The 16,716-nt window shown below is 37.1% G+C and overlaps 1 protein-coding gene across 1 annotated transcript in view; it reads left to right on the top strand.

Moving 5' to 3' along the window:
- SLC22A16 (solute carrier family 22 member 16) overlaps positions 1-9,248 on the top strand; it is a 39,175-nt gene extending 29,927 nt beyond the window's left edge. Inside the window, 1 exon segment of the mRNA XM_044675409.1 lies at positions 9,006-9,248. Within this exon segment, the coding sequence (XP_044531344.1) occupies positions 9,006-9,218 (213 nt within the window). The 3' untranslated portion in view covers positions 9,219-9,248.
- The last annotated feature ends 7,468 nt before the right edge of the window (positions 9,249-16,716 follow it).

Below are 16,716 nucleotides of genomic sequence, written 5' to 3'. Positions count from 1 at the left end.
TATATATATATATACATATATATGTATGTATGTATGTATTTATATATGTCAATTCTTTTTGTGGCTGCAAAGAATTGGAGATTGAAGGGACATTTATCATTTAGGCAGTGGTTGAACAAGATGTGGCATATGATTTGTGACAGACTACTATTGTACTGTAAGAAATGACCATGGTGGTGGTTTCAGAAGAAAACATGGTAAGATCTATATGAAGTGGTACAAAGTGAAGTGAGAAGACTTGGGACATTGTGCAAAGTAACAGCAGTGTTATAATAAATATCTACTGTGAAAGACTTCGCTCTTCTGCTCAATAAAACAATCCAAGATAATTCCAAAAGACTTGTTTCAGAAAGCAAACTGATGAATTCTGAATGCAAAGTGAAGTATAATTTTCTTCCTTTCTGTTTCTATTTTTGCAATATTGTGAAAGAGAATTCTTTACTCTGTTGTCTATCCTGAGTTAACACTAATTTAAGTACCCATACTTAGTACCTCACTAGACTGAAGACAGTATTAACTCTCCTTTGTCTACTTTTAAATTGAATCAAAAAAAGATTAAACATCCTACTTAGTACTAGGTGAGAAGCTAGCAAGGTACTAAAGTACTTAGAGAATTCACACCCTTAGGAATTCAATCAATCAGGAAACTGAACCTTTTTGATGAAAACTTAACCTTCAGAAGGTGAGAAGTTCATCCCATAGACACTGCCCCCTGGGCAGTGCTAGACAATTTGGAAACTGTGATTGGCCCCTGTGAAGAGGGGAAGAGACAAGAAGTCATCATAAAAGCAAGCCCTGAACTCCTTCAGAGCAGATTGTTTTTGAGAAGATAGTCTGAAGGGATCGTCTTCTGGAGATAGTCTTCTAGTTGAAGATAGTCTTTGAGGGAGCTTCGCTGGAGAGTACGGCTTGGATTGTGAGCTTGGAGTTAGGCTTCAACTTGGACTCCAACTCTTGGACTGCTTCCTTGGATGACTCCTTTCCTAGTTTCTGAAGAGATTAGCTTCCATCTTGGAGGAGGCCACATAGTTACTCACTACCAGCCTTCTTGGGCGAGAGCTAATTAATCTCTGCCTGGATTAAGCAGACCCAGAGCAAAATATTTAGGTTGATAGGAGAGATAACTTCTCTATCCCCCTCACATTTATCTTCTTTATTGTTTCCTCTCTATTTGTAAATACATTTCTGACTCAAGATATAATAAATACTGGTGACCCCATAATTTCATATGATCATCATCCAACCATTAATTTTAACCTTTATAATATGGCTAATATAGAAATTTATTTTGTATGATTTCACAGGTATGGTTGATGTCAAATTACCCGCCTTCTCATTGGGTGGGAAACAGGTGGGAGGGAGATAGAATTTGGAATTCAAAATTCAAGAAGAAAAGAATGTAAAAAATAAATAAATTAAATTTTTTTTAATTTAAAAGAAGGTCAAATATAAAAGGAAAAAGTCTTACATATGCAAACATTTATCACAATACATTTTTTTAGCAGCAAAGGACTAGAAAGAAAATAAGCTCCCTTAAAGAGGAATGGCTCAAGAAATTGTGGTATGAGAAAAAGGGGGATATTATACCATAAGAATTGAAGAATTTAGAGAAACTTGGGAAGATATATAAATTGATACAGAGTGAAATAAGAGCCAGAAAAACAGTTTACACAATAATCATAATAGAATAAAGGAAAACAACATGGAAAGACTTCACAATTTTGGTCAAAAGAGTGCTAATGACTTCAGAGAAATTGACGATGAAGCATCCTTCCCATCAAATAGGTGTAGAGTGAGGTGCATATATTCTTAGACATGACCAGTATATTGATTTGTCTTACTTGTTTGTTGTTATACTTATTTGTTACAAGGAAGAGTTCTACAATGGAGTATAGGGAGCTATAAATCATTGGGAAGTGAAAATGATATTTAAAAAAAGCATCAGAAAAACATTTTTTCTAGGAAGCCTCAGTGGGGAGTGTGAAGGGGGATATATAGTGGGAAATGTAGACAATATGGAAAAAAGCTACCACTGAAATTTATTTTTTTCAGTAAAGGAAGGTTCTTTATAAACTTGTCAACCCCTGTCTCCCAAACAAACTAAATATAACTGATATATGGAGAGAGCTTAATGGAGAGAAAAAAACAAGAAAAAAAACAAGTGGAGTTTATCCAGAAGGATTGAAAACATGCTGTTGACTCACAAAGAAATAGAGGTAGTTGAAGAAATTCAGAGATTGTGTACATTATATTTACAGATCAGAATGCACTAATGTTTATGACAAATAATTATTTACCAAATACATAAAAGGAATAAACCCATATGGAACTGATGCTATGATATAATAATAGATATAATATAATATAGTAATGGTAAATATAACAAAACAGTCATTTTGTTAAGTATTAATAATATGAAATTAAGATGTGTAATACAAAATATAAATATTAAAATTCCCGGCAAAAGAGAAAGTATAAGAACAACAGCAACATTATATAAAAGATAATGACAGTACAAATAGACATGACCTTTGAAAATCCTATGGGATGCAGCCAAAGTAGTGCTCAGAGGCAAATTAAAAGCATGAATGCCAAGAACAGAATGTTGAGTCTGTACTTCAAAAAAAACCTAGAAAAAGAACAAAGCAGTGTGCTAACAAAAAAGAGAAATAAATAAGATAGAGCAGACTTTAGCAAATTAAAATAAGCAAATTCAAATGATAAACCCAAAATTATTTTAGAAAGAAGAGTTTGGTCCAAATGATTAAAATTAAAAGGAGAAAGAAGAGTTCATAAGGGCAATATGAAGTCAAGGAAATGATCAGAAATGACTACATATAGCTCTGACTTGTAAACTAAAAGAATCTAAAAAAAAGTTAATAATGACTCATAAGGGCGTAAAATACAAATATTAGCAAAGCAAGAAGTGGAAAATATAAATGGACTGACTTGAGTAGAAATTGGTACAGTGCTGTCCTTAAAAAAAGACAAGTAGTTCAGATACAGTCCCATGAAAATTTCTTTATTTCTTTATTTTTTTTAAACCCTTACCTTCTCTCTTGGAGTCAATACTGTGTATTGGCTCCAAGGCAGAAGAGTGGTAAGGGCTAAGCCAGTGATTCCCAAAGTGGGTGCCACCGCCTCCTGGTGGGTGCTGCAGTGATCCAGAGGAGTGGTGATGGCCACAGGTGCATTTATCTTTCCTATTAATTGCTATTAAAATTAAAAAAAAAATTCCAGGGGCACTAAGTAATATTTTTTCTGGAAAAGGGGGCAAGAGGCCAAAAAAGTTTGGAAACCACTGGACTAGCTAGGCAATGGGGGTTAAGTGACTTGCCTAGGGTCACACAGCTGGGAAGGGTCCGAGGCCAGATTTGAACCTAGGACCTCCTGTCTGTAGGCCTACCCAGCTGATTTCCACCACCGCACCCCATGAAAATTTCTTAAACTTTTAAATTACAAGCAATTCATATTCTACAGTATATAGACTATTTCAGTATGGAGAAAAAGATGGAGAAAAGCAATTTCCTTCTGCAAGGTAAAGATAGTTTCAATCACTAAGCCTGATAATGACATAGCCAAGACAGAAAAAGGTGGATCACTCTGATGAATGGATAATAATACAAAGATGTTAAAATACCCCAAAATAGAATATAGCAGTACACAATAAATTAACCAGCATGGTATTTATAACTAGGGTGCAAGAATGGTTTAATAGCAAGGAAATTATTCATATTGAAATCACATCAGCAGGAGAAAAATATGTAATTTTATCTTTAGTTATAGAGAAATATTTTGATAAAATATAGCATTAAAGGAGGGGAATTGGGAAAGGCACTTTACAATTTATTAGGTGAGATTTTAGTTGGGGCTGAAGGAAGCCTGGGAAACCAGAAGATGGGAATGAATAAGAAGAATGTTCCAGAGAATGAAAATGATCTGAGTGAGGAAATGTCTTGTGCAAAAAACAAGGTCAGTGTTGCTAGATGGAATATTATAGTGGAGGAGAGCAATGTGTTGATAGAAGAATGGAAAAGTAAGAAATCAGGTTATGAAAGGTCACTTTCTAAGTGGAGGATTTTAGAAAGTCTGTCCAAGAATCTCAGTGCAGTTTAAAACTTTAAGAAAATTTAAATACTTAATCTTTGAGGTAATGGGAAACCACTGGAGTTTGTTGAATAGGGGATAGGGCCACATGGTTAGACTTGTCTTTAGGAAGATCACTTTGATAGCTGAATGGACTGGAATGGGCAGAGACTCAAGGGAGGGAGATCGACTAGTAGGCTTTTGTATTAGTTAGGTATGAGGTGAAGTGGGACTGCACCAGGGTGGTATCAGTTTCAAAGGAAAAAAGGGCAGATACAAGAGATGATGCAAAGGTAAAATCAATAAGACTTGACAACAGATTGAATATGGGGCAAGGGGTAGGAGAGAGTGAGAAGGATGACACCTAAGTTGTCTTAGAGCCTGGTTACTTAGGAAGATGGTGGTACCTTTCACAGTAAGGAGGAGAAGGGGGAATAGGTTGGTTCTTAATGGACTGAGAACCAAGCATAAGGATGGGAGGTCCTGGGTTCAAATGTGGCCTCAGACACTTCCTTGTTATGTGAAATGATTCATGTAAGAAATCACATCAGAAAGAGAAGAATATGAAGTCTGTGATTTTGTGATTACATTACCCCGGTGAGTCACTTAATCCCAGTAGACTAGCCCTTACTGTTCTTCTGCCTTGGAACTCATACTTGTATTGTTCTAAGACCGAAGGTAAGGTTTTAAAAAATGAGCAAAAAACAGTAATAGGGAAATTTGGAAGGGGGGGAGGATTTTTTTTCCTTTGGGGTAGGGGTTATGGTGAAGATAATGAGTTTAGTTTTGGATATGTTGAATTTAATATCTGTGCAACATTTGTTTTAAGATGTCCAATAAGAAGATGGAGATGTGAGACTGGAGGTTAGGAGAGAGGTTAGGGCTGTGTAAGAAAATAGAATTATCTGCATAGAAATTATTATTGAATTCATGGGAAGTTATGAACTCTCTAAATTAAACAGTACAGAGGGAGAAGAGAAGGTCTAGGACAAAAATGACCTAGGCTAAAAATCCAACAAAAGTTCTTAGGAAGAACAAGTTGGGTAGTCTGGAGGAAAAGGAAGGAAGAGCAGTATCAAGAAAACCTAGGGAGAAGAAAGTATCAAAGTCAAGAGGGTAATTGATATTGTGCCTGTTTTCCTACAGTTCCAACCACATTTGTCATTTTTTTTCTTTTGTCATCTGTGCCATTTATTTGTTATTCTGTGCCATTCTGATAGGTTTGAAGTAGAATTTCAAATTTGCTTTGTATTTTTCTAATTATTAGTGATATATAATGGTGGTTAGATATAATGAGTTATGTGAGTGGCAGAGGACCAGGCTAAAATTATGGTGGCTTGAGAGGGGCATTTCAAGGTCTTTAACCTCAGACACTTTCTAGTTGTGTGACCCTGGGCAAGTCACTTAATCCCCATTGCCTAACCATTGCCACTCTTCTGTCTTGGAGTCAATATACATTTTAATCCTAAAAAGGTAAGGATTTTTAAAAAAGAAGAGAGGGATTGGGCTGCCTCAAGGAGGGGAAGATGCCCACCCAAGGTTGAGGTTTCTATCAGTGCAGCGAGGTCTCCCCCAGACAAGGCAGGGGAGTGTACAATCACTTTAAGCAGGATAAGGCAAGGAAGGGCCATGGAGGTCCATCTCTTCCTGCATATATATATATATATATCTGTTTTCCCAGTCCCTGGGACTTTTCTTTCATTTGAAGCTTTGCCCTCCTAAACTGCTTAAGCTTTCTCACCAGAAAAAGGAAACAGGGTATTCTTGGGTACAAGGGGTACCTGGAAGGATTAAAGGCTCCTCTCCCTGCTTACCTGCTTGTTATTTATCATTATACCCATCACTGGGGTATTGGAAGGGTCAGTTCCCTGCATCCTCAAGATGACTACATATATATATATATATATATATATATATATCTTTGATGGCAAACCTTTTAGAGACCAAGTCCCAAACTTACGCCACATGTGAGCCACCCTTTCACCCTAGACAGGGGACAGAGAAAGCACTTCTGTTGGGCAGAGGGGTGGGTGATGTGAAAAAATGTCTTCAGGTGTGGTGAGAGGGAAGGGAGTAGCCCCCTCTGGCATGCGTGCTATAGGCTTGACAACATGGCTATATATCAACAACCTGGCTAAAAAAGCAGGGTTGAGAGTCAGGAGACCTGGGTACTAGTCCCTACACTGACATTATGTCTGGGTCTGTTCCCTCCTTTGTAAAATGAGGGAGTTCTCTGAGGTCACTTCCAATTCTAATAGTTTTTGAGTTTCTGAGATTTAGGCTCCGTTGGACTCAACTTCAACTCAGCCTCATTTCCAATAAGGCTTCACTGAACCTTTATACCTGGGGCAATTCACTTCCTCTCTGTGGGACCTTAGTTTCCTCTTCTATAAAGTCAAAGGGTTGAACTAGATAATCCCTCAAGTTCCATCCAGCTCTAACATGCTACTAAGACTTTTTGAGGATGAGAGTTTGGTTTGGGTTTCAAACACAAGCCCCTTCTGCAAAGGCATCTTTTGGTAAAAGAGTACTATCCCCCTCCCTCCCCCACATACAAACCTAACACCCAGAGAGATCTGGCTTCTCTAACACCAGGTTTGCCAAGGGTAAAGAAGCAACTACCTTTTGTTCCTGGTTATCAGGAAAAATTGGTTTAATTAGGAATCTACCAAATGGTTTGATTCTCTAGCACCTGTCTCATGTCTTATAGTATAAGACTTATACTTTCTCCCTCCCTCCTCATCCCCTCCTACTTGTGCTATCTGCTGGACCACATGAGAGGGTCTTGATTTCTGCTTTCCTGTGGCAAGGATTTGCAACATTTGCCCCAAGTGAAGGAAAAAAATGTGTTTTTATCTCTGTTGGAGAAACAATTGAGGCATTTGGATGGCTCGGTGGGTAGAACTCTCGGTTTAAGCTGATCACTTTGAGATTTTCTACAAAAGAACCCATCCAAACCACTGAAATCAGAGGCATTATTTTCTCCTTCTTCAATGGCATGTATGGAATTAAAATTAAGGGTTTCACTAAATATATGGGAATTTTAAGGTAATACTGTGGTCACCGATTTAAAAATATTATAGCTCAAGACAAAATGACTTTTAGTAGTTTTATTTACAAAAAGATAGAAGGAGTGAAAGTAGAGAAATATAAAAGAGGGTAGAGAAGATGTCTAGCCCATCACTCTAAATGTTACTCCGGTCCCTGGGTTAGCTCGAGAAGGTTTGTTAAACCTCAGCCAGAGGACCTGGTGGTGAATTAAACAGGGTTTCCACCCATGTGGCCTCCTCCAAGAGGGGAAGACCTCTCCAGAACTAATCTCTCCAGAAGCCAGGAAAAGAGGGTCAGCTTCTCATTCACCCAAGTGAAGCTCCAAAGGAGAAGATCCAGGAGCAGTCTTACCAGAAGCAGTCCAACAGCCAGAGTCCCAGGCTGACTTCCCAAATTGTAGCTCCAAGCTGCAGTCCCAGTCCAAGATCCTCCAAGCCCAAGATTCAGGCCAAAGACTTTTTTGGACAGGAAGTTTAGGACTTTTATAGTCCTTTTTCCACATCCCTTCTGGCCCCTTCCTCCACTTTACGGGGACCAACTGCAGTCCACCAATTTGCTTAGCACTGCCCAGGGGGGATGGTCATTTGCTTCTGGAGTTGACACTCACTTTAGCAAGTTGGACCTCCCCTACTTAGTGTTAAGCAGGGGTGTTTTCAGTTTTTGTTGATTAATTTAATTGAGTTAATCCTATCTTCACAAGCAGTAGGAAGAGACAGAGAATTTCACTGTATTCCCTGCTCCATCAGCACCAAGTACCTTTCAGAAGTTTGAGGCCAGTCTTAATAGTAAGAAAGAGCAAATGCCAAGCTGTATGTTCAGAAGGGCTGTTCCACACAAATCAAACTGCAAAATAGCTAACATTTTTCTTGAGTACTTCTTATTGTTCAGTTATTTCAATCATGTCATGATCTCATATGGGGTTTCCTTGGCAAAGGTTTTGTTGTTCAGTAGTTACTGACTCTTTGTGTCCCCATGGACCATAGTTATCCATGAGGTTTTCTTGTCAAAGATACTAGAGTGGTTTGCCATTTCCTTTTCTAGCTCATGTTACAGATGAGGAAACTGAGGCAAATAGAATTAGGTCACACAGGGTGCTAGGGCCACACAGCTAGGACGTATCTGAGGCCAGATTTGAACTCAGGAAGATGAATCTTCCTAACTCCAGGCCCCATAATCTATCCACTGAGCCATCCAGTTGCCTTAGTTGCTTCTCCAACAGAATTTTAAAAATGGATTTTTTTCACTTATAACAAACACTGCAAAACCTTGCCATGTGAAAGCAGAAGGCAAAGCACTCTTGGATATTCCTGAAAATAACACAAAATGGGAGGGGAACAGAGGAGGGGGAGAGAAATTCAAGACACAGGTATAATAGGTAGTTCCTGCTTTATACTTGGAATATCTGGCATCAGAGAATCCTGGTCACTCTATTTGTTGGGTTTGTATAAGGGGGATATTTCTTGAATTTCTCAAATTTAAATTGATCCTTTATTAAAATTAGTATACTGTTAGTAGAAATTTAGATTCCATCCCCTCTCTACCTCAACTGGCTTGCTTTAAAAGCTGTGTGATTTATAATCAGTTATTTTTCAGTAGACATGAGTGCATGTCCACAGGATTGAAAGTAGCAGAAAAGTTCCTGACCTTCATTATTCATTCACGGTTGTAAAAATCATAGCAAAGCAGGACAGCATCCAGTTCTATGTTATAGGTTCCAAAACATTTTTTTTTCTTTCTTGGACAGAAGTATTTACCCATTATTTTATCTTTATTAGTGCTTAGCGCAATACCTGGCACACATTAGATACTTATTAAGTGTTCATTGATTGGTTTGTTGATGATATGCTAATCTGTTTTATTTCTTCTAGTTGCTTGTTGGTATTATGGCCTTTCTGACTGGCGTGTTAACACTGATGCTCCCAGAAACTCTCGGGAAACCTTTGACTAACACTTGGGAGGAAGCTGAAGACCTAGGAGCCAAGAAAGTTATTTCTCCTGCCAAATTGACTCCCTTACTAAATAATATGGAGTCAGAGAAAATAGAGATGGTTAATCAAGGGCCAGCTGGTACTCACGAATAGGAGTGTTTTATATGTTGGCTATCATTTGAAAAATTGTTAACCATGAATGCCATTTTATCAGGATCCCTCTCTTACACATTTGTATTTTCTCTTTTTAATTTTATAAGGAACTTTTGAAAATCTTTTCTATGAATAAAGAAGTTTTATAAAAATCATGTCCTGTTTGCTAATAGACTTGACATACATAGATACTTCCAGTTTGTTTCTTTAATCAATTTATTGCTAAAAGGAAGGGGATATATTTTCTTTTTGCAATTCCCCCTCCCCCCATCTCCTTCTTCTGCTTTTTGAACTTAAACTTTTTTCCTTAAGTGCTTTCTGACAATTTTATTTTGAGGATGGATTTAAAGCAATAATAATATACTAACATTAGCTAGCATTTAAATAGTACCTTTGAGTTTACAAAGTGCTTTACAAATATCTCATTTTTATCCTCATGACAACCCTTGAAAGTAGGTACTGTTATCACACATATTTTATAGACGAGGAAGCTGAGTCTGAGAGAGGTTAAATAATTTGCACAGGGCCACACAGCTCAGTTCAGTATTTGAGGCTGGAGCTGAACTCAAGTCTTCCTGGCTCCCCTACACCACTGATCTCCACAGCAACTCAGAGTGGAATAAGTTTATTTGGCTGTTCTATTCCCAAATAACAAAGAATTAAATATGATAAGTCCCCTTAAAGAAATTAATTCAGACTATTCACTGGAAGGTTGAATATTGATGCTGATGAGTAAATACCTTGGCCACATAATGAGAAGACGGGATTCATTGGAAAAGATCCTGATGTTGGGAAAGACTGAAGGCAAAAGGAGAAGGGATTGAGATGGATAGCATCATGGAGATGTACCATGGAAGGGTCAGGGAAGCAATGAATATGAACTTGGACAGACTTCGAGAGATAGTAGAAGACAGAAGGACCTGGCATGTGATGGTCCATGGGGTCAGGAATAGTCAGCCATGACCGAACAGCAACAACTTGTTTCAAGTTCAGTTGGGCTGTCCTGATCTGCACATACCACTTGTGTTTTTTAGTACTCTGGGTAGTTGGATTTTTGAATTTGAATGCCTTTCCTTGTGATTTTTATCATACACTAATGACTGTATGAACTTGCCAATTCTCCTTTTATCTTCAAGCCAGGTTTCCCCCATAAATCTCCTTCACATGCCAAGTTCTCTTTGAAGTTGGTGACAATTCAGTGCTTCAAAGATCTCTGCAAATTTCCAGAGCAAAATTAGAGTTTGAGGTTAGTATGTTATCTGGAGCGAATGTCATCTGAATATTTCTAAGGGCTTTGTTCTTAGCAGTTTGTGTGAAGATGTTCCTTTTCCCTCTTTCCTTGATTATGACTGGATTTTAAAATGTGTATTACCACCCTAGCCCTTTCGATTCCATTACTACCATCATTGCATCCTAATCCTTTTTGCTGGGATTGAGGTGTGTGTTTTCTCCCAGGTATTCTGATTCTATACTTCAGGAACTGATTCTTATATCTCAAAATTTAACTGATTGAATACAGAGACAAAGGAATTGGATTTAAAGTATTCCAAGTGAAAAAGAAGACTGAAAGTTATGCAGATAATTTATTTACCTGGGAAATCTTAAGTGTTTAGGTTACTGAGAAAAAAATAGTGGTTTTGTTTGCTTGTTCATACATTAAACAATATAGAGGTATGACCTTCATGTTTAGGTGTTGCTTTCCCCTAAGCATCCCTGTAAGACATGTGGTACAAGAATATGATTGTTCCCATTGTTATAGATGGAAGAACTGAGGTTAAGTGAGAACAAAAATTAAATGACTTGTCCAGGATTATACTCCAATCTGGGGCTGAGTTTAGGTATTCTGGTACCAAGACCAATGTTGTTTTTAAATAATGATGGGTTTTCTTGGGTAAGTGCTGGTCTCCATTTCTCCATTTCATTTAAACTTTTTTAACATTTAATAATTTTTATTTTTTTAGAAAAGTTAACATGATTACATGATTCATGCTCTTACTTTCCCCTTCACCCCTCATTTAAACTTTTAAAAATTAATTCCCCTCTCCATTAATGCTGATGAAGAAGTAAAGGTTTCCTTCTGCTGCTCTCTTATTTCTACTTTTAAAAAAGCTCTTTTTTTCTTTGTTCTCAAGTCTCCCTATTTTTGATTTTTACTATTCTATGTCCTTTGCCAGTCTCACCTTCCATCACCTTGACTTCCATTTCATCCCAGCAGCAGTTTGGGAAAAGGACAACTGACAAGCTGTTAGCCCTTCAGTGGGGATCTGCCATCATTTTTCAGTGATATGGTTCATTTGGACACTTAAGGTCACAATGTTAAAATCTTAAATGTTCTGAGAATGTCCTATCTCAGGTGATTGGGGACTGGTCTGAAAGCCACAGCAAATTATTCTGGCCAGAGGCAGTTAGGGAGAGATGAGAGGAGGTATCGGTAGCTGTGGCATTTTATTCTTGGCGTGATCACCATTTTGTTGAGTACCCATTCTTTTTTGATGCTAAATTCATTGGGTAGAAATAAGATGGCATGGAGGCAGAAAGACTTGGGTGCAGTTCTGACGCTTGACATTTTTTGTTAATTACATTTACTCTTACATTCCGCCTTAGAATCTATACTGTGTATTGGTTCCAAGGTAGAAGAGATGGGAAGGAGTAGGCAATGGGGTTAAGTGACTTGCCCAGGGTCATACAGCTAGGAAGTGTCTGAGGCTAGATTTGAACTTAGGACCTCCTGCCTCTCAATCCACTGAGCTACCTTCTTGACATTTTCTAACTGAAAGATGTAGAGAAAGTCACTTAACCTCAAAAGGCCTTGGATAACTCACTGAAATGGTGAGTTATAGATGAGTTGAGATCTTCCCAGGTGGGGGGGTGGTCTGATGCCAATATAATCACAAAACAATTATGGGTAGCAATTCTCTGTTTTGAACTTAAATATATACATACACATATATACTGTCTATACAGGCATATGTATATAAACACATGTATGTGCACAGGCATTTATACATATATGTACTGATGCCTATATAGCATGTTTAAGTAGGGAGGATATAAGTTTTGTGTAGCTCTGCCCTGGCTCTCTTCCCCTGGAAATGTGGCTGTGGAGGTGGGGTGAGGTGAGAGGCAGGAGAATTTTACTCAGGCGTTTTTTACTCAGATTTTTACTTTTGTTCTTTTTATTTTCTTCTACTTCAAGTGATTATTAATAAACCTTATAAATATAATACTTGGAGTTATTGGATTAATTTAAATTTTACAATTTTAAAGTATTTTTCCATGGTTATATGACTCATGTTCTCTCCCTCCCCTTTTTCCTCCCCGCTCCTGGGGCTGATAAGCAGTTCCACTGGGCTCTACATATATTATCACATGATACTTAGGGGATGGTCTTGAAGAGTACTGTAGCTGAAGAAATGCATCATTCATCCTTCTGACACCTTGTTGAGGAATCCCCTTGAATTTAGTGGTTTGTTAACATCATTTTTAGGAATCCCAGAATCTCAGAATATCAAAAGGACCTTGGAGGCCACCTTTTTCTACTTGAACTAGAACCACAATCCCTTCAAAAACATCCAGGTCGTCCAGCCTCTGTTTCAGACTTCTAGTGAGGGGGCAGCTAGGTGGCTCAGTGGGTAGAGTGTTAGGTTTGGAGTTGGGAGGACCTGGTTTCTGGTTTCAAATTTGGCTCCAAATACTTTTTAGCTATGTGATCCTGGGCAAGTCACTTACCCCCGATTGCTTAGCCCTTGATACCTTTCTGTTTTAGAGATGTCACTAAAATAGAAAATAAGGGTTAAATAAAAAAGAATGCTTATGAGATGAATTCCACTAAGTCCTGAGACAGCTTTTCCCATCTTGAGATATTTCTAATTATTAAGGTTTTTCATTCTATTGAATCTCTGTTTCTCTCTGCAGCTTAGACTAATTGCTCTTTGTTCTGTCCCTTTGGGGCCAAGCAGAAATCTAACCTCTTATCCACTTCACCTACTTCAAAATAGCTAGGTGGCCATCTTTTGGCCAAACATCCACCCCTATTATTCTTCAACCAGTCCTCATGAGGCATATTCTCTAATTCTTTCATACTCCTTCATCTCCAGAATCTACTCCAGATTATCCTTGTCCTTCCTATAATGTGACTTCTAGAACTTTAGTGTTTTTTTTTTTAAGGAGTGAAATAGAAAATGTTCCTCTTTCTTTAAGAATAAACTTCAATAACCATAGAAATTCACTTCAAGAGGATGGTCAGTTAAAAGATATGGAATGGAAGTGAGATGAAACACTAGGCAAAAAAAGAAGAAATAGAATAAGAGACAGAGGAACTGAAAACACTGCTATATACCTATAACAGACATTAAAAGAGAAAAGTTAAACAGATAAGGAGACCTTTACTTAAGGAACAACACTACCTTTTGGGATATTGTCACTAAGGGATTTTTAGAGCCATTTTGTATATATACAGATACAAGATAAATAATAGGCTCTTGGTACCTGCCCTTACAACATGATTGAAATCTTAAAAAAAAATTATGTACAGATGTCCCAATGCCTTCCTGCCGTCCCTGTATCATAGAAGGCATTATCCAGGAGATAGAGATGTTCACACAAATTATGGCTTTCAGGTTTCCACCTGTTCATTATACTGTGTAGTTCATCCCAATTAAAAAAAATTTAGCCTGGGGAGTCAGGTGGCTCAGTGAATGGAGTATCAGGCCTAGAGATGGGAGGTCCCGGGTTTAAATTTGGCCTCAGACACTTCCTAGCTGTTTGACCTTGGGCAAGTCACTTAACTCCCAATTACCTAGCTCTTACCACCCTTCTGCCTTGAAACCGATACTCAATATTGATTCCAAGACAAAAGGGAAGTATTTTTTTAAATTAACCTGCTCATCATTTCTTATGGTATAGGAGTATTCTACCAGAATCATATACCATAATTTGTTTAACCATTTCCTAACCAATAGGCATCTCCTCGATTTCCAATTCTTTGACACCACAAAAAGAGCTGCTAGAACTATTTTGGAACATATAGGTTCTTTTACTTTCTCCCTGATTTTCCTTGAAAAACAAGCCTAGCAATAGTATTGCTAGATCTAAGGGTATGCACACAGTTTTATAACTCTGCATGTAAATCTAAATTGCTCTCCAAAGTGGTTAGATCAGTTCACAGCTCCACCAATAGTGCATCAGTGTCCCCATTTTTCCCACATCCCCTCCAGTATTTGTCATTTTAGCCAATCTGATGGAATGAGATGATATCTCAGAATTGTTTTGGCTTGCAGTTCTCTACTCAGTAGTGATGCAGAGCATTTTTATCCATTTACATATGACTTTGATTTCTTCATCTGAAAATTGTTTGTTCCTATCTTTTGTCCACTATCAATTAGGAGATGGCTCTTATAAATTTGATAAGGTTCTCTCTATATTTTAGATGAGACCTCTAAGAGGCTGTTTATAACACCCCTGATATTTTCTGCTTTTCTTCTTATCTTGATATACTTTGTTTTATTGGTACAAAATTTTTCAATTTAATGTACTTAAAGTTACCCATTTTACATTTCACAGTGCTGTCCATCTCTTATTGACTCATAAATTCCTCTCCTATTCATAAGTATGATAGGTAATATGTTCCTTGTTCTAATTTATTTATGATGTCTCCTTTTATGTCTAGATCATGCATCCATTTTGATCTTATCTTAGTGAATGGTATAAGATATTGGTCTATACCTAGTTTCTGACAAACTATTTTCTCATTGTCCCAACAATATTTTACCAAATTGTGATTTTTTTTATCCCCCAAACCCAGATCTTTTGTTATTATATAAGGCTACTATAATCTTTTATTGTTGTTGAATTTCCGTCATGTTCCACTGATCTGCCTTTCTGTTTTTTAGCCAGTACCAGATAGTTTTGATAATTACTGTTGTATAAAATAATTTAAAATCTGGTCCTGCTTGACCTCCTTTTACATTTTTTCATTAATTCTTTTGAAATTCTTGATCTTTTGTTCTTCCAAATGAATTTTATTATTTTTTTCTAGCTAGATAAAATACTTTTTTGATCATTTAACTGGGATGGCATTAAATAAGTATATTAGTTTAGGTAGGATTGTCATTTTAACTATATTGGCTCTGCCCATCCATGGACAATTAGTTTTTCTCCAGTTATTTAGATCTGACATTATTTGTGTACAAAGCATTTTACAATTGTGTTCATGTAGTTCTTGGGTTTATTTTGGCAGGTATAATCCCAAGTATTTTATTCTATCTGTGGTTATTTTGAATGGGGGTATTTCTATTTTTCTTGCAGGACTTTGTTAGTAATATGTAAAAATGCTGATGATTTATAGGGATTCATTTAATATCCTACTACTTTGCTAAATTATTGATAGTTTTAACTAACTTTTTAGTTGAATCTCTAGGATTTTCATATATACTATTATGTTGTCTGCAAACAGAGATTGTTTTATTACCTCTTTGCCTATTCTGATTCCTCAATTTCTTTTTTCTTTTTCTAGTTGCTATAGCTAACATTTCTAATACTATGTTAAATAATGCTAATGATAATGAACATTCTTCCTGACCTTATTGGGAAGACTTCTAGCTTCTCCCCATTGTAGATAATACTGGCTGATGGTTTTAGGTAGATGCTTTGTATCATTTTAAGAAAAAGTCCTTTAGCATGAATAAAATCATATTGAAACTTAATGTCCAAAAGTTTCTACCCTTAAGTATTTTTTTTAAACCCTTACCTTTCATCTTGGAATCAATACTGTGTATTGGTTCTAAGGCAGAAGAGTGGTAAGGGCTAGGCAATGAGGGTTAAGTGACTTGCCCAGGGTCACACAACTAGGAAGTGTCTGAGACTAGATTTGAACCTAGGACCTCCCATCTCTAGGCCTGGCTCTCAATCCACTGAGCTACCCAGCTACCCCCTACCCTTAAGTATTTTTAAGGTAAACCCACAATACATTGACCTTAGCCCAAAATAAAACCATAGATTTAGTTCTAGAAGGGACCTTAAAAGTCCAGCTTTCTTCCTTTTAGCCCTTAAACTGAGGCCCAGAGATTATAAATTGTCCAATGCCATTTAGGTAGGAAATATTAGAGGTAAAATTCTAACTAAGGTCCTCTGACTCCATAATCAACACTCTTTTAAATGTAACATGTATACACCTCTGAGAATGGTTATTAACTCTTTCATAAACTGTTTCCTTTTTATTTTCAGCTACTTCATTAAAGGTTTTGTTGTCAAACTCAAATGGAACTTTGGCATGCAGTTCTTATAGGGTAATTGAATTCTTCTGATCAATGTGATAGCTAACAGTTGGAAGGAAGCCTTAGTCAATGGACATTATTTTAAGAGTCCATTATGAACAGAGATTTAAAATGGGCTGACTTTTGGCATTTGAAAAGGCCCTTAACCTAATTTATTTCCTAATCCAAGTAATAGCAAATCTTTGCTGGGAAGGGTAAATTCAATTAATATGGATGTCTGGAGG

Source organism: Gracilinanus agilis, chromosome 4 (assembly GCF_016433145.1).
Source record: "Gracilinanus agilis isolate LMUSP501 chromosome 4, AgileGrace, whole genome shotgun sequence".
Classification (NCBI taxonomy): Eukaryota; Metazoa; Chordata; class Mammalia; order Didelphimorphia; family Didelphidae; genus Gracilinanus; species Gracilinanus agilis.
This window is presented reverse-complemented; position numbering and strand designations above follow the sequence as displayed.